The following is a 24,293-nucleotide window of genomic DNA, read 5'->3' as shown; positions in this document are numbered from 1 at the left end:
ACAACCTACTGGCATTATTGGGTCAATATAAGTCATCACTACCTCTGTGGTGCAGCTTAACAGTCCTCCTCCTGTCAGCGAGGCATATCAGTCTCATCTTCAGAGCCGGGATACAGCCGATATCCCACCCTAATTTCCTATAGCACTGAGACATCCCAAGACAAGGAGAAGACTCCTTTATGCTGTTCCGTGATTCCCGGGGGGCCGTAGATGTCAGCGAGAGGCAGCTTTCCCTTCTTTCCAACCCTGCTGTGGATGTTGGGTTGGGCCTGCTCATACCTGCCTCTCATACAATGGGCTGCCTTTGTTTTAAAGAAATTTGTATAAACCAGAAATTCTGTCCCCTCCCTGCGAAGCCTCACTATTACCATCTAATTGTTAACTCCTCCGTACCCAACAGCAGAAACAATGATGTGATAACATATAATCAACAGATATAGGGCGGAGTTCTTTTAATTGAAGTGGGTTCTATATTCATAAAAAATTCATTGCTTAATACTACTGTCTAGCTGAGCTTTCCATTATACTCATGGCTGCAGCCAATTCCTCCATGCAGAAGGCTTTCCGACAAGGCGTGCTATGGATACGTGTCGCACACTGTCACCTTCAATTCTATAAATGATGTCTAATGATGGCGTAACCATCAACTTTGTTTCATTTAGCAAACTTTGTGTTGTTGTTGTTATGTGAATATGACTATGGATTTGGATATCCTGCCAATGTGCACCACCTCCCCACTGTAGTGCTGAAATTACTGTTTCTTTATTCCTTCCATTACGAGGGAAGGGTCACACGTGCCATATTTTGCTGCATAATTTGCTGCATATTTTCTGTAGCTGATTTTGCTACTCATTGGCCCTCATTTACTATTGCAAACCCAACATGTTTTGTCGGGTTGTGCGCCAGATTCTGTCGCATTGCACCAGAAATTCTATCTGCACCAGATTTTGCGCCAGAATTTGCGTCAGAATTGAAAAAAAACCAAACTAACTCTCCATTTTGCTAAGAAAACCCAAAAAAAGGGGCGTGTCTGCCGGGGAAAGGGGGCATGGTCTCCGAAAAGGGGCGTGTTCTCGACATTTTCGCAAAAACCCAACATATTTTCTAAGGTTTCCGCATAAAATGTGGTGGATTTGAGCTGAGAAAAACCCTACAGATCAGAGCATGTGTAAAAAAAAAAGCAAAGTGTAGGGAAAGTGGAAAATGTAGGGAAACCTTAGTAAATACCATGGGAAATAAATTGTAGGGAATTAGAACCCACAAAGAAACCTACACAACACTCTTAGTAAATAAGGGCCATTGACTTCAATGAGTAGGAAAATACGCAGCAGCTAAATACGCAGCAAAAATCTGGCAAACTCCGCTGTAAACATTTTATCCCCTGTGGACCCCCGCAATCTCCGGGCCGTCAGTTTGCTGCATCCGCATTTGTGACATCATGCCACACCCTCTCCATTTATATTTATGGGAGGGGACGTGATGTCTAGTGCATAGCCATCACGCCTCCTCCTATAGAGGTGAATGGAGAGGGTATGGCGGCTGGCATCGCCAGTCATCGGGAAGGAGTGGAGTTCACTCCATGCACCGAATGACAGGGGTGCCACTGCGGAGATCGTTTGGATAGGGGATAAGATGTTTACAGCGGAGTACCCCTTTAAGGAAGCTGTAAGTTCAGCCCCACAGTGGGAAGGTGGTGCACATTAGAAGGATATCCTAAGAGTGCATTCACACATACAGTATCCTATGCATATTTGATGCGCAGGATTTGAAGCTGCAGATTTCATTGTAATCTAAATGAATGAACACCACTTCAAATCCTGCGCATCAAATATGCACAGGATATTGTATGTGTGAATAGACCCTAAACATATATGTCATTAGATACCTGCAGATGGACTCAAATGCTCCCTTATGGCATTACTTACTATATTTACAATGGTTATGGTTTAGGAAACAGCTGTGCAGAATAATGGAGTACAGTAGGAAACTAGAGAACAAGTAGAAAACCAAGTCAATTTTTAGAGAAGATGTAACAGTAAATAGTGCTTTTAAGAAAAATAAAATTCCTAGCCCTTTAGTCATGATACCATTGATGTATCTTTCTTACCAATAGGAATCTGACTAGGTTATTGTGTGTTAATGGACTTAAAGGGGAACTCCGGTGGAAAAGAAGTGAAAAACAAATGTTTTTATATCAACTGGTGCCAGAAAGTTAAACATATTTGTATATTACTTCTATTTAAAAATCTGAAGCCTTTTAGTACTTATCAGCTGCTGTATACTAAAGAGGAAGTTATGTAGTTCTTTACAGTCTGACCACAGTGCTCTCTGCTGCCACCTCTGTCCGTGTCAGGAAATGTCAAGAGGTGAAGCAAATCCCCATAGCAAACCTCTCCTGCTGCGTACAGTTCCTGAAATGGACAGAGGTGTCAGCAGAGAGCCCTTTCTCTGTAGTATTAAGTGCTGGAAGGATTAAGGATTAAGATTTTTAAATAGAAGTATTTCGCAAATCTGTATAACTTTCTGGCACCAGTTGATTTGAAAGCATTTTTTTTCCACCAGAGTACCCCTTTAAGCTTTTATATCATCTGACAGCACTATGCAAAGGCCAAGGAGGGGAGTGTAATAATACCTTGTGTTTTCGGTCTTGCAACCTGAATCTATGAGAAAACTTTACTCAGTGGGTGTAAGCTCTTGTCATTAGGTGTCCTGAATTCTCTGTATTGGTGGCTTCTTTTATTCCTCCTCTAAGCTATCTAGTTTCCTATCTTCTTTCCTCTAGCATCCCTACATGAAACATGAAAGATGTGCAAAACAGCCCTATTCAGACAAACTGAACCAAGCAGCAAGGGATTTCTGGAACCGATATGTCGCATCTGAATAGACCCTAAATGGCTCCAGCTGCCCCATTCACCACATTTGGTTAGCCATAGTGAAGAAGTATCAACTATTCATAATAATAAAAAGTGACCACACTTTCCTAGCGTCCCTTGTAACAGACAACCCCACTTAGGATATAAATGTCTATACTGGAAACCATGTAGCATATTCACACAAGGATTATCATGTATTATTTATGAAGAATACATCTGTTCCCTAATATTTATACTACAAGAACACATCTATTACCAAGTATAAAATTAAGGGAAATATTTACTTCCCAAAGTCCAAGGATTACTTTGTTTGTTTCAAAATATCATATAGATTTTGGTTCCAAAGTGTTACCTTACTGGAGCGATGTTATAACTAGGGATGTCCCGATACCGATACTGATATCGGTATCGGGGCCGATACTAGCCATTTGCATGGTATCGGAGACTCGTTTAATGTCCCTAATACCATGCCCAATACCTGGTGCCGCTCTGCTGCCCCGTTCTTCCATCCTCCCGTCCGCAGCATAGTGTTCCATGGAGGAGCATGTGACACACACATCACTCCGCCTCCTCCCCTGCACCCAGCGTAACGTTACGCAGGAAGCAGAGTGACGTGTATGTCACATGCTCCTCCATAGGACGACACAATGCGGACCAGAGGACGGGAGAACGGGGCAGTAGAGCGGCAGCACCCGACCAGAGGAGGTGAGGGGTCTGCTACTAATGTCTAAGCGGGCGGCCCTGCTGCTGTCTAAACGGGGGGGGGCCCTGCTGATGTCTAAACGGGGGGGGGGCCTGCTACTGTCTAAACGGGGGGGGGGCTGCTGCTGTCTAAAGGGGGTGGCTGCTGATGTCTAAACGGGGGGGGGGGCTGCTGCTGTCTAAAGGGGGTGGCCCTGCTGCTGTCTAAAGGGGGGCCCTGCTGCTGTCTAAAGGGGGGGCCCTGCTGCTGTCTAAAGGGGGGGGGCCTGCTGCTGTCTAAAGGGGGGGGGCCTGCTGCTGTCTAAAGGGGGCCCTGATGCTGTCTAAAGGGGGGGCCCTGATGCTGTCTAAAGGGGGGGCCCTGATGCTGTCTAAAGGGGTGGCCCTGCTGCTGTCTAAAGTGGGGGCCCTGATGCTGTTTAAAGGGGGGCCCTTCTGCTGTCTAAAGGGGGCCCTGCTGCTGTCTAGGGGGGGGCTGCTGCTGTCTAAAGGGGGGGGGGCCTGCTGCTGTCTAAAGGGGGGGCCCTGCTGCTGTCTAAAAGGGGGGCCCTGCTGCTGTCTAAAGGGGGGTCTCTGCTGCTGTCTAAAGGGGGGGCTGCTGCTGTCTAAAGGGGGGCCTGCTGCTGTCTAAAGGGGGGCCTGCTGCTGTCTAAAGGGGGGCCTGCTGCTGTCTAAAGGGGGGGCTGCTGTCTAAAGGGGGGGCCTGCTGCTGTCTAAAGGGGGGCCCTGCTCCTATCTAAAGGGGGGGCCCTGCTGCTGTCTAAAGGGGGGGCTGCAGCTGTCTAAAGGAGGGGCCCTGCTGCTGTCTAATGGGGGGGGGCCTGCTGTCTAAAGGGGGGCCTGCTGCTGCTGTTTAAATGGGAGCCAACTGTCTAAAGGGGGGCTGTGGTCTACAGGGGGCTGCTACTTATGTCTACAGGGGGGCTGCTGTCTACAAGGGGGGCTGCTACTAATGACTGCCGGGGGGCTGCTGCTAATGTCTGCAAGGGGATAATACCTACTATTAAAGACAATCTTACAGCAGAGTCACCTGCACTAACTTGAACTTATATGTAGATAGTGCAGGTGACCCGGTTTCTACCGCTGCTCACCATGTGGTCATTGGTTTCGCCGCCAATGCAAATTCCCTGTTCTGTCCAATGGAGAAGAGAGAAATCTTGGCTCATACTACAGCAGCCGCCTCCATTGTACACAACAAGGACCCACATATCATACGGTAAACAGCGCCAGAAACCGGGTCACCCTGGTGTCAGCTTCCCTTTAAAATATAAGTACTCGTACTTGGTATCGGTGAGTACTAGAATTAAAGTATCGGTACTCGTACTGGGTCTTAAAAAAAAGGGTATCGGGACATCCCTAGTTATAACCTTGAAGTATTTAAGGAAGTTAATATAATAAAGCTTGAATATTTTTTACACGACTTAAAGGGGTACTCCGCTGCTCAGCGTTTGGAACAAACTGTTCCGAACGCTGGAGCCGGCGCCAAGAGCTCGTGACATCATAGCCCCGCCCCCTCATGACGTCACACCTGCCCCCTCAATGCAAGTCTATGGGAGGGGGCATGAAGGCTGTCAAGCCCCCTCCCATAGGCTTGCATTGAGGGGCTGAGCAGAGGAGTACCCCTTTAAGTGCTGGACCTTTTCAACTGCTATATTGAGATTCTATGTTGCTTTCTTACCTCCTGATGGGAACCCCGCTGCTCTTTTAATGGCTTTTACCCATTCTTCCATTTCTGTTTGTGAGTTTGCCAAAAGGATGTAGCCATCTTGGGTGGGTTTGTTATGGTCTAGAAAATATAAGCCAGCATTTTTATGTTACATCACAAGTTGGACCATAATAAACACATAAAAACCAAAGGCATAAAAAACTCATGATCATCACATGTTGTTATGCCAATATGCCAAAGCCATATGTTGGTATTCCAATGGTAATGTAGTACCTATTAGAGATGTGGAGAATGGTGGACTCTGGTTTTGTTATACTAATTTTATAAATTCTTCATATTTGCTTCATTTGGATGATACCAATTCCCATGCACCCAAATGCAGCCACAGGACAACTCCCCAAAGACCATACAACACCTGCTCAGATAAAGTAGGGAAACAAAAGCCGCACAATACACATTATATGTCCATAAAAATCTATTTACATATCTTATTTCATTGCAAAATTAGTTGGCAGTCACTGGGATATTGCAGACTTTTTTCACCAAAAACAAAACTCAACCTTCTCTGAACTATGAAAATGTATAATTACTAAATGGAGAAAGACAAAATATTGCCCAAGAGGCCTCCTTCCCTTACTGAATGCAGCCTGTCTTGACAAAGCGCAGTTTGCTTGGCAGCTTTACCAAAAATGTGCCCTTTTCGTACTCACTTTTCTTAACCTCAGACAATTATTACCATTATTTAAGATTTGCAAGAAGAACATTTAAACTTCAAAATCCCCAGAGATGATCAGAAGGCCAAAAATATATAATTATTGCTTTGCTTCTGCTCATAAGTATTCAAGTTAAATAAAAAATAAGTTAATTCAGAGGGTTATATAAATTTTGCCTGAAATCATAGAATTTATTAATTATTTATAGTCCATTTATTATATCCCTTATGCACCAGATATATATCCCATGGGTACTGGTAATAAGCCAAACCATTGGTATAGTTCTGGTGAGATTCATGGCCAGAAATTGAAGGCTCATCTAACCTAAGCACAAATGACAATTTTATTTATTGAAAGATGCAGGAATCAGGAACAAGTGACGCCAAAATGTTTTGCTGAGTCTGTATTCATTTTGCTTCTTTCTCTACCTTAAAGGGGTACTCCGGTGAAAAACTATTTTTTTTTTTTTTTTTATCAACTGGTGCCAGAAATTTAAACAGATTTGTAAATTACTTCTATAAAAAAAATATAAATTCTTCCTGTACTTATTAGCTGCTGAATACTACAGTGGAAATTCTTTTCTTTTTGAAACACAGAGCTGTCTGCTGACATCATGAACACGGTGCTCTCTGCTGCCATCTCTGTCCATTCTAGGAACTGCACAGAACAGCATGTGTTTGCTATGGGGATTTCCTTTTACTCTGGACAGTTCCTAAAATGGACAGAGATGTCAGCAGAGAGCACTGTGCTCATGATGTCAGCAGACAGCTCTGTGTTTCAAAAAAAAAAAAGAATTTCCACTGTAGTATGCAGCAGCTAATAAGTACAGGAAGAATTAAGATTTTTTTAGAAGTCATTTACAAATCTGTTTAACTTTCTGGCACCAGTTGATTTAAAAAAAAAAAGTTTTTGACACGAATACCCCTTTTAAAGAGTACCCCTTTAGATAGGGGATAAGATGTCTAGGGTCAGAGTACCCTTTTAATTGCAGAGTACAACATGCTGGATGGAATTATAAGTCAGTAATGTTATGGATATGTTATTGGAGTGTTGGATATGTCTCTGGTTGCACGTTCATAATAGTGGGCACAGAGGTAGCATTTTCACCTGGGCCCTGGTGCCTGAGGGGGCCCCTTTACTCGGACACCAGTATTATAAATGGCACATGGTAGATGGGGGCACTGTAACAGGCTTTAAATTGGGGCACAGAAGCTACAAGATACATCTCTACCTGGTTGTCTAGATCTAACCGTCAGCATATTTGGTGTTTGACCCAGATCCTTTCAACAGTTGTGAAGATGAATAATCTGTTACCAACCATTAGTATCTCAGAAAAAAAGTTGGAATAATTGATGGAGAAATGGATTTGGCAGATAACATTCAGTAATTTTCCCTGCTATTTGGTAAATTTTTAAGCAATTTTTTTTTCTTTTTTTGAAACATCTTTCATATTTTTAAAACAGTAAATGCTATTATGCAATTTGAAAACCAGATGTTTGTTTTAAAAAAAAAAAAAAAACATGCAAAAAAGTTTCAAAAACATTTTTTGAGCCATTAACAGTTACGGGTAAACAGAAATTGGTAATCAGGATACAGTTTTGTTTTTGCTTTTTTTTTTTTTTGGGGGGGGGGGACTTTTTTGCGCTGTACAATGAATGTTTTACCACTCAAACTGCAGACTGTATAGTATACATTCATAGCGGGGTTTTTTTGTTAGTTTTTTTGTTGTTTTTTTTAAATGTCATGGACACTTTAAGTTCTTTACTGTAATAATACACAATATTAATATTTCTATTGCACTTTTCCACACTGTATACCCTAACAAGGGAGGTTAATATAAAAGTGCGCTGTATACCCTAACAAAGGAGGCTAATATAAAAGTGCACTGTATACCCTAACATGGGAGGCTAATATAAAGGTGCACTGTATACCCTAACATGGGAGGCTAATTTAAAGGTGCACTTTACACTCTTATATGCGAGGCTAATATAAAGGAGTGGCATCTACCATACATCACTGAGTCCCCTGAGGTATGTCTTTGCCATACACTGCAAAAATGCAGTGTGAAAAGAGCCCTTCTGTGCAAGCACTACCAGGTATCTCATACCATCAATTGTACCCCATGGTCCCCATGGCAGTGGTATAATGTGATCAGAAAAAAACTCCAAAAATAGGAAGTAATACAGTGAGAGATAATAAAAGACAAATGTGGTGTCCCGGTACTGGACTTGGTCCCGTACTTTTTTCATAAGTCCCCACAGTCAGAGTTCCTCCATGCTGGTAGGGCTTTCCTGGTGGGTTCACCCCTAGTCGACTCCTAATTCCATTCAGAAATGTATATATTTAATATATTTTATAATGTAATTTATGTACAGGACCTTTGGTCACGTGATATGTATAGATAATTGTGTTATGCTAGGTTTAAAGGGGTACTCCATCCCTAGACATCTTATCCCCTATGCAAAGGATAGGGGATAAGATGTCAGATCGACGTGGTCCCGCTGCTGGGGAACCCTGGGACAGTTTGCTCTGCACGTAATGATGGGCAGTACAGGGACCGGAGCATCGTTACGTTACGGCTCCGCCCCTCGGGCCGTGATGTCACGAGGGGCGGCGCCATGACATCACGCTGCTCCGGCCCCTGTATCGCCCGTCATTACGCACAGAGCGAACTCGCGGGACCGCGGCGATCTGACATCTTATCCCCTATCCTTTGGATAGGGGATAAGATGTCTAGGGGCGGAGTACCCCTTTAAGGACCTTTTGAGTCATGTGATAGGTCATGTGATGTACCATAATGCCTTGGTTTAGGACTGACAGATTTGGGGACCAATAAGCTTTGATCCTGCCCCTTCAGTATATAAGGGCGCTGTATCCAATAGTCACTCTCTTTTTCTCCTGCTCTCTTTCCCTTGGGACCTCAGAGGAAGCAGATCTGTTATCAGCTATAAGACAATCTAGGCCTGAAGCCTACTACTTCAGCATCTTGTTAAGCCGTGAGTTAATCCAACTCCATCCTAATAATCCTACATGACTACTGAACCTAAACATAACCCTAAATTCAGTGAAACAGCGTACAGCAAACATCAAAGCTTATTAGCGATAAAGTCCCAGCCAAGTCCCTGTCCTCTTCAAAAGACTGTTTATTATTCATCCTGCATAAAATCTGCAGTAAAGTTATTTCAAGTTTATTACAATTCCGGCTGTGGACAATCCTTTATTCCTCCCTATCGTTCTCGGGACGGGTGGCGGTAGGACATATATAAGTAGAGGAAGCCATCACCCTGGCGTTACGACAATCAAGAGTTAATCCTATACCCAGCAACACTACATTGCAACACCCCTGTTCTCCCTTCATCCCCGAGTACCACACAAACCACCCAACAAGGGAAGTATAAATCTGTAGCAGCTCCGTGTTTACATATAAACTTTTTGGCTCCAAACAACCGTACAGTATATATGGAGAAATGTAATAAATACAGTCCGTCTCCTTAGCATAGCTTATGATGATGCTACACATAAAAATAACAGTCCTAATCTCGTAACAGAATGCCACATTTCTCTCATGCATGTATTGGTCTATTATAATGCCACATTCACACAACCATACTAAAACATAAAGTGGGACTTGTTTTCTCCAGATATGGAACCAAATTTCATGCATATTGTTTCCATATTCTGTCCATAACCTCAGTGTTTTCTATGCATACGTTCTCCCTTATTGCAAATACAAGTACAAAGAAAATGCACACGTAATACACATGCAAAATATGGTACTAAATATACAAACTTTAACAGATAAATGTAATTTATCTACTATGGTTAAAATATAGCTGTAATACATAGTATAACATACCTGGTATAACCTCAAAGATGAATTTTCCTGCATCATCTGGGCTGCAGGAGACCTTGCTTACTGTGCTTCTTAATAAATACAGGAAACCCTTCAGGGGGTAAAAGACAAAAGAAATTATTATGAGATAAAGGATAACATACAATTCAGGAGAATGTCACAGTAACACGACTATAATACTCTATGTCCTGGACCAGCAAATACTGTTATGTATGAAATAGGAGTCTGCAGAATGCTACTTTTAAAATAAGCTCATGCAGTACTCGCTGTCAACACTATATACAATGCATTCGGAAAGTCTTCAGACCCTTTTAGCTTTTTCTCATTTTATGTTGTGGCCCTTTACTCAGTACTTAGCTGAAGGTGATTGGTGGTGATTATAGGTGGTGATGAATATAGGCGGTGACTATTTGCACACCTGGATTATGGAATTCTTACAATTCTTCTCTGAAGATTCTCTCGAGTTCTGTTAGGTTGGATGGTGACTGTCGGTGGAAGCCATTTGCAGGTCTATCCCGAGATTGCATTGGGTTCATGCCAGGGCTCTGGTTTGGCCACTCAAGGACATTTAAATAGTTGTCCCAAAGCGCTCCTGTGTTGTCTTGGCTGTGTGCTTAGGGTGAATGTTTTGTTGGAAGGTAAATCTTTGACTCAGTCGGAAGTCCAAAAAACACTTGATCAGGGTTTAATTAAGAATATTTTCACTCCATTTTGCTTTCCTGCAATCTTGAACAGTCTCTCTGCCCCAGTCACTGAAAAACACCCCCACAGCATGAGGCTGCCACCACCATGCTTCACCGTAGGGAAGATATTGGGTAGGGGATGAGCGATGCCTGGTTTCCTCCAGATGTGACACTTAGGGTCTACTCACATGGCAGAATTTCCGCTTGCAGAGTTCCACCTCAAATTAAAGTCCAGACTTTTATGGGATTCGGCAAATTCAGAAGTGTGAATGGGAGTGCGGAATCCCATAGAAGTCTATGGCCTTTAATTTGAGGCAGAATTCCACTAGCGGAATTCTGCAATCTGAGATTTTGCCGTGTGATTAGACCGGAGAATCTTGTTTCCCGCAGTTTGAGAGTCCTTATTTGCAAACTTCAGGCAGCTTTTATTTGGGTTTTGTACTGAGGAGGTTTTATACTGAGGAGAGTTCTTTCTGTGCACTCTGTCATAAAGTCCAGATTGGTGGACTGCTGCAGTGATAATTGACCTTCTGGAAGTTTCTCTAGTTTGTACACAGCATCTTTGGAGCTCAACCAGCCTGGTTAATCTCCCTTCTCCCCCAATTATTTAGTTTGGCGGGCTGAAAAGCTTAAACATGTCTTCAATTTAAGAATTACTAAGGTCACTATGCTCTTGGGAACTTTCAAGATGTTGAAACATCTCAAGGATGATCAAGAGAAATGGGAGACCCCAGAGGTAAATTTCAAGTGTCCAGGCAAAAGTTATATATACTTACAGTATGCCCCTGCCAGATTTTTGTTTTACTTTTAAAATTTAAAATTATGTTTTAACTTTGTCATTATTGGGTATTAAGTGCAGAATGATTGGGGGGGGGGGGGGTATTTTAGTACAAGGCTATAACACAACAAAATGAGAAAAAAAAGTGCAAAGGTCTAAAAACATGTTAAATGCATTATATATATAGTTTGTTAGGAATAATTTGTTACGAATCCATTCTAGTTGATTCTAAGTTGATTCCGGAAAGCTGGCACCCTCCATTTTGTTTGCATAAGCGATGCTGCATGACGGTTTTGTGTGGTAGGTAGATAGAAGATAGATGATAAATAGATATATAGAAAGAGATAGATATGAAAGATAGACAGATAGATAGATATGAGCTAGATAGATAGATAGATAGATAGATATGAGATAGATAGATAGATATGAGATAGATAGATAGATATGAGATAGATAGATATGAGATAGATAGATATGAGCTAGATATGAGATAGATATGAAAGATAGACAGATAGATAGATATGAGGTAGATAGATAGATAGATAGATAGATAGATAGATATGAGATAGATAGATAGATATGAGATAGATAGATATATAGATATGAGATAGATAGATAGATATGAGATAGATAGATAGATAGATATGAGATAGATAGATATGAGCTAGATATGAGATAGATAGATAGATAGATAGATAGATAGATATGAGTGAGATAGATGATAGATAGACAGACAGACAGACAGATAGAGCAAATAGGATATCTCTGCAACACTCCAAAATAGTGAATCAAAAGGTGTTTATTCCACCCAAAAAGTGTATTTACAAGAGCTCTTCTAATTACACTTTTTGGATGTCAAAAACACTGATTCTATTTTAAAGTGTTGTAGAGATATCCTATTTGCTGTATGAATTTGTGGGCCTTTAACCAAGGCTTCAGAGTCTGTGTGCACGTATTACTGAAGTTTTTCTGGACTGTGGATGTGCTACTCTTCTAATTTAAGATAGATAGATTGATAGATAGATAGATAGATAGATAGATAGATGATAGATAGATAAATTCATGGGAAACAGAACAACACAGCCAAGTTTCAGCTTCTCTATTTGTATAATAGATAGATAGGTAGATAGATATGAGATAGATAGATGGATAGATATGAGAGATAGATAGATAGGTATTAAGTTTGTTAGGAAAAATTTGTTACAAATCCATTCCAATAGATTGTAAGCTAATTGTGAGCCGATCCGGAACGCTGGCACCCTCCTTTTAGTTTGCATATGTAGTGCTGCATGACGCTTTTGTTTTGTATGGTAGATAGATAGAGGATAGATGATAAATAGATGTATAGAAAGATAGATATGAAATAGATAGATATGAGATATGTGATAGTTAGATAGATAGATATGAGATAGAAAGATAGATGTGTGATAGATAGATGGATAGATAGATAGATATGAGATAGATAGATAGATAGATAGATATGAGATTGATAGATATGAGATGGATAGATAGATAGATATGAGATAGATAGATGGATATGAGATGGATAGATAGATAGATAGATAGATGATAGATAGATATGAGATGGATAGATATGAGATATATAGATATGAGATGGATAGATAGATAGATAGATATGAGATTTATAGATATGAGATGGATAGCGAGATAGATAGATATGAGATAGATAGATAGATATGAGATAGATAGATAGATAGATATGAGATGGATAGATATGAGATATATAGATATGAGATAGATAGATAGATAGATATGAGATTTATAGATATGAGATGGATAGCGAGATAGATAGATATGAGATAGATAGATAGATAGATAGATATGAGATAGATAGATAGATAGATATGAGATGCATAGATATGAGATATATAGATATGAGATAGATAGATATGAGATTTATAGATATGAGATGGATAGCGAGATAGATAGATATGAGATAGATAGATAGATTTAAGATAGATGTAACTCTTACCTGCGGTTTGGTGTCATCTTCATCCTTGTAAAAAAAGAGATACTGTCCCTTCAGTACAAAGTACTTTTGCTGCCAGTTCTTCACAAATGATTTTTGTTGCTTCTTCAACCATCCGCATTTCGCTGGCTTCTCCAAAGAGTTGTGTACCCGTGCAGAAGGCAGTGCATGGTCAGTGGTCATCATGCTGACAGATCGCACTGTAGGAAGGGATAATGGATTAGTTGGTGACCACCGGGGGTTTGTTGTCTTCTCAGTATACGTGTGGTAGAGCTTCTACAATATCAGAGTACTGTCACCATGTTGCAGCAAACAAGGACTGTGATATCACAGGAACTTGGGTCGAATTAACAGCTGGCTTCTGGCTTTAGAATCTTTAAGGAAGTGGCCAAAAAAATGGTTTCAAAATATACTTCCTCTAGTGCGTAGGAGTGTTTTTAGTGAGTAGAAGGGCAGATAAAAATAAGTCCACTCTTCATGAGTCTACGCAATAACATCTCACTGCTTACATGACCATCATGTTTACTTGTATAAACCTGTTTTCCATCAAACTGTGAATATTGCCTCATACATTTATAAATAGATTTGTGAACGAACATTTTAGGTAAAATTTACCCAACATATTTCCTTTACTCATGGACAACCTTTTGCAAAATTTAAACAAAACAATGGAAGTTTCACGAGAATTAAGCACAAACTTTCACTCTCTTACCAAATTACTGAAAGTAGAAGGATAATATAAAGCATTGGGTCCCAATGTAAGATCTGCATTAAGCTCCCACCTACCATGTGCCATTTATAATACTGTGTCAGGGTCTTTGTCCCCTCTCAAGCACTAGGGCTCATGTGCAAATCCTACCTGTGCACCACCTATAGCTATGGCCCTGAAGACAAAAAGAGATATATTTGGGGGGGAAATTCAGTTTGGTGCCCCTCAACCATAAACAAGAGCCACGTGGAAATGATCTCTCATCAGTTACATAGTAATACCAATGCAATAAATCCACCTAGAAGTGACCATAGCTGTTCTTGGCAGTGCAGCTACCATACAACAGCATACATAACCTAGGAGTGGCAGCAATTGTAGTAGTGTCCATATGATTGAGTCAACAGCATAGCAGTAGTTATTATCATGCTCAATAATAAAGGTTTCCTAAAGGTAACAAGAACATTGCAACATTTGGCATCGAACATCCATGTGTTTTCCATGGGGAGGAATAAGCTGCAGCCAGGGACAGATTCAGACATCTTTGGTCAAAGGTATAAGGGGACCTCAGGAGATACAATACTGGAGTATCTAAAAACATAAATAAATGCATAACTCCACATGAATGAGCATAGGTTCATCATAGATAGGTCCTGTCATATCTGATCTACTTCTATTAAGAGGTAAATTTAATTCAGGACTGAGGAGAAACATTGATGTAATATATTTTGATTTTGTCAATGCTCAAGCTTATGTATGAGGCCTTGACCACATCAGCGTTGGAGCTCCGCTCTGTTTACTGCAGATCAGTTTCTTTTCTCCACTCAAATCCTGCAAAATGGAGTCTGTGACAGTGCTCTCAAACAAGCCCCAATGCCATTGTCAACTTAGCCTAAGTGAGTAAGTACCATGAATGGTTGAGAGGGTGGTCATAAATGAAGCAAGCTCTGACTAGGTCACTGCAAGTAATGGGGACCACAGGGGTCAGTAGTGGACTCTATTCTTTTCAATATATTGATTCATAGTTACAAAGTTCATAAGGTTGAAAAAAGACCAGAGTCCATCAAGTTCAACCTATAACCCTAGTGAGTCCCTACTGAGTTGATCCAGAGGAAGGCAAAAAACCTCATACTAGAAGTAAAAATTCCTTCCCAACTCCAAATATGGCAGTCAGAATAAATCCCTGGATCAACGTTCTGTCCCTATAGATCTAGTATACATAACCAGTAATGTTATTACTCTCCAAAAATGCATCCAGACCCCTTTTGAATTCTTTTACAGAGTTCACCATGACCACCTCCTCCGGGAGAGAATTCCACAGTCTCACTGCTCTTACAGTAAAGAACCCACATCTGTGCTGGTGTAGAAACCTTCTTTCCTCAAGACATAAAGGATGCCCCCTTGTTGTATATACAGTCCTGGGTATAAATAGGTCATGGGAGAGATCTCTGTACGGCCCCCTGATATATTTATACATAGTAATTAGGTCACCCCTAAGCCTTCTTTTTTCTAAACTAAATAACCCTAATTCTGATAATCTTTCTGGGTACTGTAGTCCTCCCGTTCCTCGTATTACCCTGGTTGCCCATCTTTGAATCGTCTCCAGCTCCACTATGGGGGAGATTTATCAAAACCTGTGCTGAGGAAAAGTTGCCCATAGCAATCAATCAGATTGCTTCTTTCATTTTTAACAAGGCCTCTGCAAAATAAAAGAAGAAATCTGATTGGTTGCTATGGGCAACTGGGCAACTTTTCCTCAGCACAGATTTTGATAAATCACCCCCTATATCTTTCTTGTACACTGGTGCCCAGTACTGTACTCAGTATTCAATGTGTGGTCTGACTAGTGATTAGTACAGCGGAAAAATGATTTCCTTGTCGTGGGCATGTATGCCCCTATTGATACACCCCATGATTTTATTTGCCTTGTCGGCAGCTGTCCGACACTGGTAGCTACAGCTAAATTTACTGTTAACTAAGACCTTTTCCATGTCAGTCTTTCCAAGTGTGCTCCCATTTAATACATATTCCCAGCCCAGATTTTTCTTCCCCATGTACATTGCCTTACATTTGTCAGTGTTGAACCTCATCTGCCACTTCCCAGCCCAAACCTCCAACCTATCCAGATCCATTTGTAACAGTACACTGTCCTCTATAGCGTTAACCACTTTACAGAATTTAGTATCATCTGCAAAGATTGCTACTTTACTCTTCATCCCCTCTACAAGGTCATTAATAAATATATTAAACAGAACAGGACCCAACACCGACCCCTGTGGTACCCCACTAGGAACAGTCACTCAATCAGAATAAGTACCACTAACAACTACCCTCTGTTTCCTACCACTGAGCCAGTTACTTACCCACTTACACACATTCTCCCCCAGCCCAATCTTTCTCATTTTATGCTCCAATCTTTTATGTGGCACCGTATCAAATGCTTTGGAAAAATCCAGATATACGACATCCAACGATTTCCCCTGGTCCAGGCTGGAGCTCCCCTCCTCATAAAAGCTGATCAGGTTAGTTTGACAGGACCGGTCCCTCATAAAGCCCCGCTGATATGATGTCATACATTTATTTTTTATCAAAATAGCATCTCTTAGAAAACCCTCAAACAATTTACATGTAGCGGAGGTTAAACTAACAGGTCTATAATTTCCGGGGTCACCTTTTGACCCCTTTTTAAATATTGGCACCACATTTGCCATGCGCCAGTCCTGGGGAACAGTCCCTGTCACTATAGAGTTCCTGAATATTAAAAATAGGGGTCTGTCTATTATATTACTTAATTCCTTTAAAACACGGGGGTGAATGCCATCTGGACCGGGTGATTTGTCTATTTTGTAGAGGGCCTGATGTTTCAGCCAGGCTCTGCAGCCCGGAGCAGCAGAGCACCGATAACACTGATCAATGCTATGCTATGGCATAGCATTGAACAGTGTATGCAATCAGAAGATATAAAAATGTGTAAAAAAAGTAAAAAAAAATTAAAAAAAGTGAATTTACGTCCTATGCATAACCACGAGCATCGGAGTGATACTCGCGTCATGCGCGGCAGCTGATAGCAGCCAGGGAATCACCCATAATGGCGGACATCCGTGATCACACGGATGTCAACCATTAACCCCTCAGATGCTGTGATCAATACAGATCAAGGCATCTGCAGCATCGCGGTACTTTGAATGGATGATCGGATCGCCCGCAGCGCAGCCGCGACGATCCGATCATCCAGCATGGCAGCCGTAGGTCCCCTCACCTGCCTCCGCTGCCTTCCATGGGTCTTCTGCTCTGGTCTGCGATTGAGCAGACCAGAGCAGAAGATGACCGATAATACTGATCAGTGCTATGTGCTAGGCATAGCACTGAACAGTATTAGCAATCGAATGATTGCTATAAATAGTCCCCTATGGGGACTATTAAAGTGTAAAAATAAAAGTTACAAAAGTTTTTTTTTTAAGTAAAAAAAAAAAGTGAAAAACCCCCTCCCCCAATAAAAACGTAAATTGTCCCATTTTCCCTATTTCACCCCCAAAAAGTGTAAAACAAATTTTTTATATACATATTTGGTATCACCGCGTGCGTAAATATCCCAACTATTAAAATAAAATGTTAATGATACCATACGGTGAACGACGCGAACGTAAAAAAAAATAGTCCAAAATAGCTGCTTTTTCATAACATTTTATTCCAAAATAAAATAATAAAAAAAGTGTTAAAAGTTTTATATAAGCAAATATGGAATCAATAAAAATTACAGATCACGGCGCAAAAAATGAGCCCTCATACCGCCGCTTATACAGAAAAATGAAAAAGTTACAGGTCTTCAAAATAGGGGGATTTTAAACGTACTAATTTGGATAAACAGTTTGCAATTTTTTTTAGGCACAACAGTAATAGAAAAGTATGTTATCATGGGTATCATTTTAATCGTATTGACCCAAAGAATAAAGAACACATGTCATTTTTACCGTAAATTGTATGGCGTAAAAACGAAACCTTGCAAAATTTGCTAAATTGCGGTTTTCTTTTTAATTTCCCCACACAAATAGTATTTTTTTGGTTGCGCCGTACATTTTATGGTAAAGTGAGTGATGGCATTACAACGGACAATTGGTTGCACAAAAAACAAGCCCTCATACTAGTCTGTGGATGAAAATATAAAAGAGTTAGGATTTTTTGAAGGCGAGGAGGAAAAAACGAAAACGTAAAAATAAAATTGTCTGAGTCCTTAAAACCCACAAAGAAACCTAAACTCCATTATTAGTAAATCAGGGCCAATGTGTAATTTTTACCGAAAAGTGCACTGCGTAGAATCGGAGGCCCCCAAAAGTTACAAAATGGCGTATTTTTTTCAGTTTTGCCTCACAAATATTTTTTTTTTCTGGTTTCGCCATAGTTTGTGGTGAAATGATTGATGTTATTACAAAGGAAAATTGGTGGTGCAAAAAACAAGCCCTTGTATGGGTCTGTAGATGGAAAATTGAAAGTGTTATGATTTTTAGAAGGTGAGGAGGAAAAAACGATAATCGTCACTTATTTATTTCAACTGGCACCATGTAACAGTGTCTACTGAAGAGGACAGTAAGCTGGACCTGTGCCAATCAGTTGATCAAAAGATTGACCTTATTCCAAAGAGGGCAACATCTTTAAAGAGGACCTGTGGCCAAATCCCAAAAAATTAGATTGAATTATTATTATTAAATAACCTAGGGTGCCCTGATCCCCTTACTTTTTACAGTTTCTGTGATTTCAATAGCAATTTTAATAATAGGAGTAAATGGCAATTTTAATAATGGGAGTGAATTTCAGATGATGGGCAGAATTTTACAGTATTCGACATACACGCTCCTAAATGTATAACATTCACACCCCCTGACTGTATGATCCAGTCCATCACCGACACCTGATAGTCACTCCCATTTTTTTTTTAAATTAAGTTCATACCCATCTGACTGATTCCTTGAATTGTAAGACAAACTATAAACTCACATATGAGGATCGGAAGGGTGTATCAAGAAACTGTAAAAAAAAAAAAAAAAAGGGTTTGATCAGGGCACCTAAGCTGTTTAATGACAGCAAAATCTCAATTCAGGGGGTTGACCACAGGTCCTCTTTAACCCCTTAAGGACTCAGGGTTTTTCAGTTTTTGCACTTTTGTTTTTTCCTCCTTACCTTTTAAAAATCATAACCCTTTCAATTTTGCACCTGAAAATCCATATTATGGCTTATTTTTTGCGTCACCAATTCTACTTCGCAGTGACATTAGTCATTTTACCCAAAAATTCACGGCGAAGCAGAAAAAAAAATCATTGTACGACAAAATTGAAGAAAAAATGCAATTTTGTAACTTTTGGGGGCTTCCGTTTCTACGCAGTGCCTATTTCGGTAAAAATGACACCTTATCATTATTCTGTAGGTCCATACGGTTAAAATGATACCCTACTTATATAGGTTTGATTTTGTCGTACTTCTGGAAAAAATCATAACTACATGCAGGAAAATGTATACGTTTAAAATTGTCAGCTTTTGACCCCTATAACTTTTTTATTTTTCTGCACACAGGGCGGTATGAGGACTCATTTTTTTCGCCGTGATCTGAAGTTTTTATCTGTATGAAATTTGTTTTGATCTGACTTTTTGATCACTTTTTATTCATTTTTTAATGGTATAAAAGGTGACCAAAAATAAGCTTTTTTGGACTGTGGAATTTTTTTGCGCGTACGCCATTGACCGTGTGGTTTAATTTACGATATATTTTTATAGTTCAGACATTTACGCACGCGGCGATATCAAAAATGTTTATTTTTATTATGTTTATATATTTGTTATATGGAATTTGGGAAAATGGGGGTGAGTTAAACTTTTAATAAGGAAGGAGTTAATGTGTGTGTTTTTAAACTTTTTTTAAACTTTTTCTTTTTACACTTTTAGTCCCCTTAGGGAACTTTTAGGAGGAATCATTAGATTCCTCATACAGATCATTATGGTTGAATAGAACCATAGTAATCTGTGTGCTCTGCGCTCGAATGATAAAGCCTGGTCCTGCCAAGCTGTATCATTCAGAGAGCTGGAAGCCGGCACAGGAGCATAGGTAAGCCCTCAGGCTACCTCGGCAGTGGATCGTGTGTCCCCCCCCCCCCCCCCCCCCCCGCGATTGCGCTGCGGGGGGGCCATCCACCCCACTGGACCACCAGGGACTGAATACAGGCACCTTTAGATGCTGCCGTCAACTTTGACAGCGGCGATCTAAAGGGTTAATAGCCGCCCGCGGCGATCGCCACATGTCGGCTATTAGCGCCGGCCCCCAGCTGCAGGAATCAGCTGGGGGCCGGCCGGTATGATGCGGGCTTGAGTCAGGAACCCGTGTCATACCCGGTTAAGGGCCATTGAACGTGTATACAGGTTCATGGTCCTCAAGAGGTTAAGCAAAAAACACTAACATAGAATCCAATATTATAGTAATAATAATATAATTAGGCTAAAAAAGGTACAAGTCCATCTGGTTTAAAGGGGCACTCCGGTGAAAAACTTTTTTTTTTTAAATCAACCGGTGCCAGAAAGTTAAAGCAGATTTGTAAATTACTTCTATTAAAAAATCTTAATCCTTCCTGTACTTATTAGCTGCTGAATACTACAGTGGAAATTATTTTCCGTTTGAAACACAGAGCTGTCTGCTGACATCACGAGCACAGTGCTCTCTGCTGACATCTCTGTCCATTTTAGGAACTGTCCAGAATAAAAGGAAATCCCCATTGCAAACATATGCTGTTCTGGGCAGTTCCTAAAATGGACAGAGATGTCAGCAGAGAGCACTATGCTCATGATATCAGCAGACAGCTCTGTGTTTCAAAAAGAAAATAATTTCCACTGTAGTATTCAGCAGCTAATAAGTACAGGAAGGATTAAGATTTTTTTTAATAGAAGTAATTTACAAATCTGTTTAACTTTCTGGCACCAGTTGAGTTAAAAAAAAAATAAAAATTTCACCGGAGTACCCCTTTAACCTACTATTCTACAGTCACATAGGGCAATATATGTGCAGCCCTCATCCACAGCCATTTTCCCTGTGATCTGAAAATTATCCAATTATGGGTCACCTGTGTGGGTCCATATTAAGGTATGAGGTGTGACTGGCCAGTCAGGAACTAACATTTAGAGAATATACAGGAAAACTGGGTAATATCAGAAATGCTCTGAGCCAAGTGCTCTTTATTATAAAAGCTTCTCATTTTTTATATACCAGATATACATCAGAGATTATCCTGCTTCTGCATAAATAGCAATTAAAGGGGTACTCCACTGCCCCAGTGTTCGGAACATTTAGTTCTGAATGCTGGGTGCGGACTGCGAGGGGTTGTGATTTCACTGCTACATCCCTCGTCATGTCACGATACACCACCTCAATTCAAGTCTATGGGAGGGGCATGGCGGCCGCCACGCCTTCTTCCATAGACTTGCATTGAGGGGGCATCGTGCGACGTCACAAGGGGCATGGCTGTGATGTCAGTACCCCCGCAGCCCACACCCAGCATTTGGAACTAAATATTCCAAATGCTGGGGCAGTGGAGTACCCCTTTAACTAGAAGACACCTGCTTATTTGAACAATCATTGGCGACCAACTAACACCAAATAGAACCATATCTTTACTCTACTTTAATTTGACTTATGTTTCTAATATATTTTGTACTTCGGATTAACTGTTTAGTTTCCATATCACCTGCCTACTTGAGTGTCCATTCAAAGCGACAGATGCTCAACTGGACAGCGGTCCCTGCACTGAGTAAGTGCATGGGTGTAATAAGGTCCAGAAGAATAAACAACACTGTACAGAGGTCAGGAAAACAGGTCAGGACACAAAGGATTAACAGGAAAAGCACAACAGGAAAAGTACAAGGTACAAAACACAGAAACCTGTAACAAGCAGAGGTCAGAATGCACTGAATAGAACAAACTAGGAGCAGTATAAGAGCTAGTACAGAGTGATTCAAACACAAGCAATGACTAAACAGACTAGCTGGGTATTTATATGCATCTGGGAAGGCTCTGGAGGCTTAGACTTAAGGATTGGCCCGGTTGTCATCACAGTTACCCAATGATGCTTCAGCCAAACATCAAAAAACATAACCCTTCTGCCAGAACCAGGTCAAGTCAATAAATCTTCTCTGTTGATCTAGATGACAAAAAATCCTTAGGTGGTTACCTATTTGTTTTTTATAAGAAAGATAAATTTTCCAATATAGCAAACAGGATAAATCCCGGAATCACTGATCTCTTGTGGCCACTGTTAAAGGAGTAATCATGACAACTTCCTCTAATAGAGAGTTCCATAGCCTCACTGCTCTAACAGTAAACAATCATCTTCTATACTACTGTAAAAACTGTACACAAAACTGTATAACGTAATTGTATACAGCCAAAACAATTTGTATATCATATAGACTTATGCCTCTTTATATCTGCCCTGGTGGTTGGTTGCTAACATTTATTGTGGAATTATTTTAGACATTTTCGATGGATATGTTTTTTTTACTATTTAAAAGAAATGTACATCATTCCAAGGGCATAACCTCTACACTGAACCTTAACACTACTCTACCCAAGATAAAATAAATTAGCATCTCATACCTAATAAGAGGTTAAATCTGATCAAATAAAGACCATTTCCATGCTTGAATATCTTTAGAACTTGGTGTCTGTTAAAGAGTTGAAATTTGCAACTATTTATGAAGATTATTTAGCATATTCGGTATGCCAGCAATTTTACATTCTGAATGACAATGACCCTTTTATTATCTGAATAACAGCTATAATAGTCCATGATCATGGAGGTGTAGAGCGGATAGTTGACTTACAGCCAGGTGCCCAAGGAGACAGCACAAACATACAAACTGTTTAATTGCTGCTGATATTCCCGACCACTGGACCTTCTACATTTGGACTAGTTACTATTTTGCAGCATGTACCTTGGCATTCAGTAGAGCGTTTATTAATAGCTTCTAATTGTTGTCACATTTCATAATGAAACATGAAGTGAGAATTGCTAACAGGTTTCTGTCACCAGACAGAATGTTTTATATTAGGATTTGTTGGGCACCCTAACAATGAAATAGTTTCGGGTGTATCTGCACCCACTCATAGGCCCCACTGATCCTTTTGTCAAGGGTCCAAAAGTACGATGTATGTAAGTGAAGGCATTAGGGGCACTTTCAGTGCAGAGTCCAGTACCAACAAGAATATTTTGAGATAAAAAATATGGCCATGTTTTATTCCTATATTACAGATTATTTTTTTAATGATTTAATGATGTGTTAATCCAGTCTAAAACATGTTAGACAGATGAATTGAAAATTTAGATTTGTCGGATTATATATGTTTTATAATGGCTAGAAACACTGCTGATCCCAATAATAAGGATACCTAGTCTTTTTTCCTGGTGGTAGCCTTATGTGGGTCATAATGTCATAAAAGAGATATGTGACATAACCAGGTTGTTCTACATATAGAGACCACTATGGTAGCTTGAGCATCGCCATGCTTTAAAGAGGTACTACGGTGAAAAAAATTATTTTTTAAATTCTTCTATTATAAAATCTTAATCCTTCCTAAATTACTTCTATTGAAAAATGTTAATTCTTCCAGTACTTATCAACTGCTGTATGTTCCAGAGAGAGTTGAGTTGTTCTTTTCTGTCTGACTACAGTGCTCTCTGTGGACACCTCTGTCCATGTCGGGAACTGTCCAGAGCAGGAGTAAATCCCCATAGCAAACCTCTCCTGCTCCTGGTAGTTCCTTACATTGACAGTGGTGTCAGCAGAGAGCACTGTGGTCAGACAGAAAATAACTACTCAACTTCCTGTGGAGTATATAGCAGCTGATAAGTACTGGAAGGATTAAGATTATTTAATAGAAGTATTTTACAAATCTATTTAACTTTCTGGCATCAGTTCATTAAAAAAAATTGTTTCCACAAGAGTACCCCTTTAATGAGTGACTATGCTGCTGTGATCACAGGGCTGTTAGCTAGCTTGTACTTTCCATAGACACAGCTTTCCAGTTTTCCTGTTTTAGTAACATATTCGTTTTTTTTACCTCTTGTAGGCGGTAAACAGGTAAAGTGGTGGTAGGTAGATATATGTGCCAAATCCGTTGCTGTATCAACTAGTTAACTTCCAGGGTTGTCAAGGAAGCCGATCCGGCAGTCCGTATCGGCATTTCCAGGGAGCTAAGTTGCAGCAAAGAAACTGTCGGGTCCCGGGTTCAGTGGGGAAAAAAGAGCATTTTAAGGGTGTGTTCACACGCTAGTAACTAGCGACGGATTTTCCGCT

General features: G+C 40.4%; 1 protein-coding gene across 5 annotated transcripts in view; it reads right to left on the bottom strand.

Annotated features, from left to right (window-relative positions):
• Nucleotides 1–24,293, bottom strand: part of ARHGAP25 (Rho GTPase activating protein 25) — a 122,176-nt gene that overhangs the window by 18,644 nt on the left and 79,239 nt on the right. For 4 of the 5 annotated variants that reach the window (XM_056571404.1, XM_056571403.1, XM_056571405.1 and 1 more), the window contains exons 2-4: nucleotides 13,262–13,458; nucleotides 9,811–9,898; nucleotides 5,254–5,361 (exon numbers count right to left, since the gene is read on the bottom strand). In XM_056571404.1, coding sequence (XP_056427379.1) covers nucleotides 5,254–5,361; nucleotides 9,811–9,898; nucleotides 13,262–13,444 — 379 coding nt within the window. In that variant the 5' untranslated portion in view covers nucleotides 13,445–13,458. The remainder of the gene's footprint in view (nucleotides 1–5,253; nucleotides 5,362–9,810; nucleotides 9,899–13,261; nucleotides 13,459–24,293) is intronic. The other variant, XM_056571406.1, reaches the window with a different exon arrangement.

The sequence above is a fragment of the Hyla sarda genome, chromosome 4, assembly GCF_029499605.1.
Source record: "Hyla sarda isolate aHylSar1 chromosome 4, aHylSar1.hap1, whole genome shotgun sequence".
In the NCBI taxonomy this organism is placed as follows: Eukaryota; Metazoa; Chordata; class Amphibia; order Anura; family Hylidae; genus Hyla; species Hyla sarda.
The sequence above is the reverse complement of the archived record's forward strand: the minus strand, read 5'-3'. Positions and strand labels throughout refer to the sequence as shown.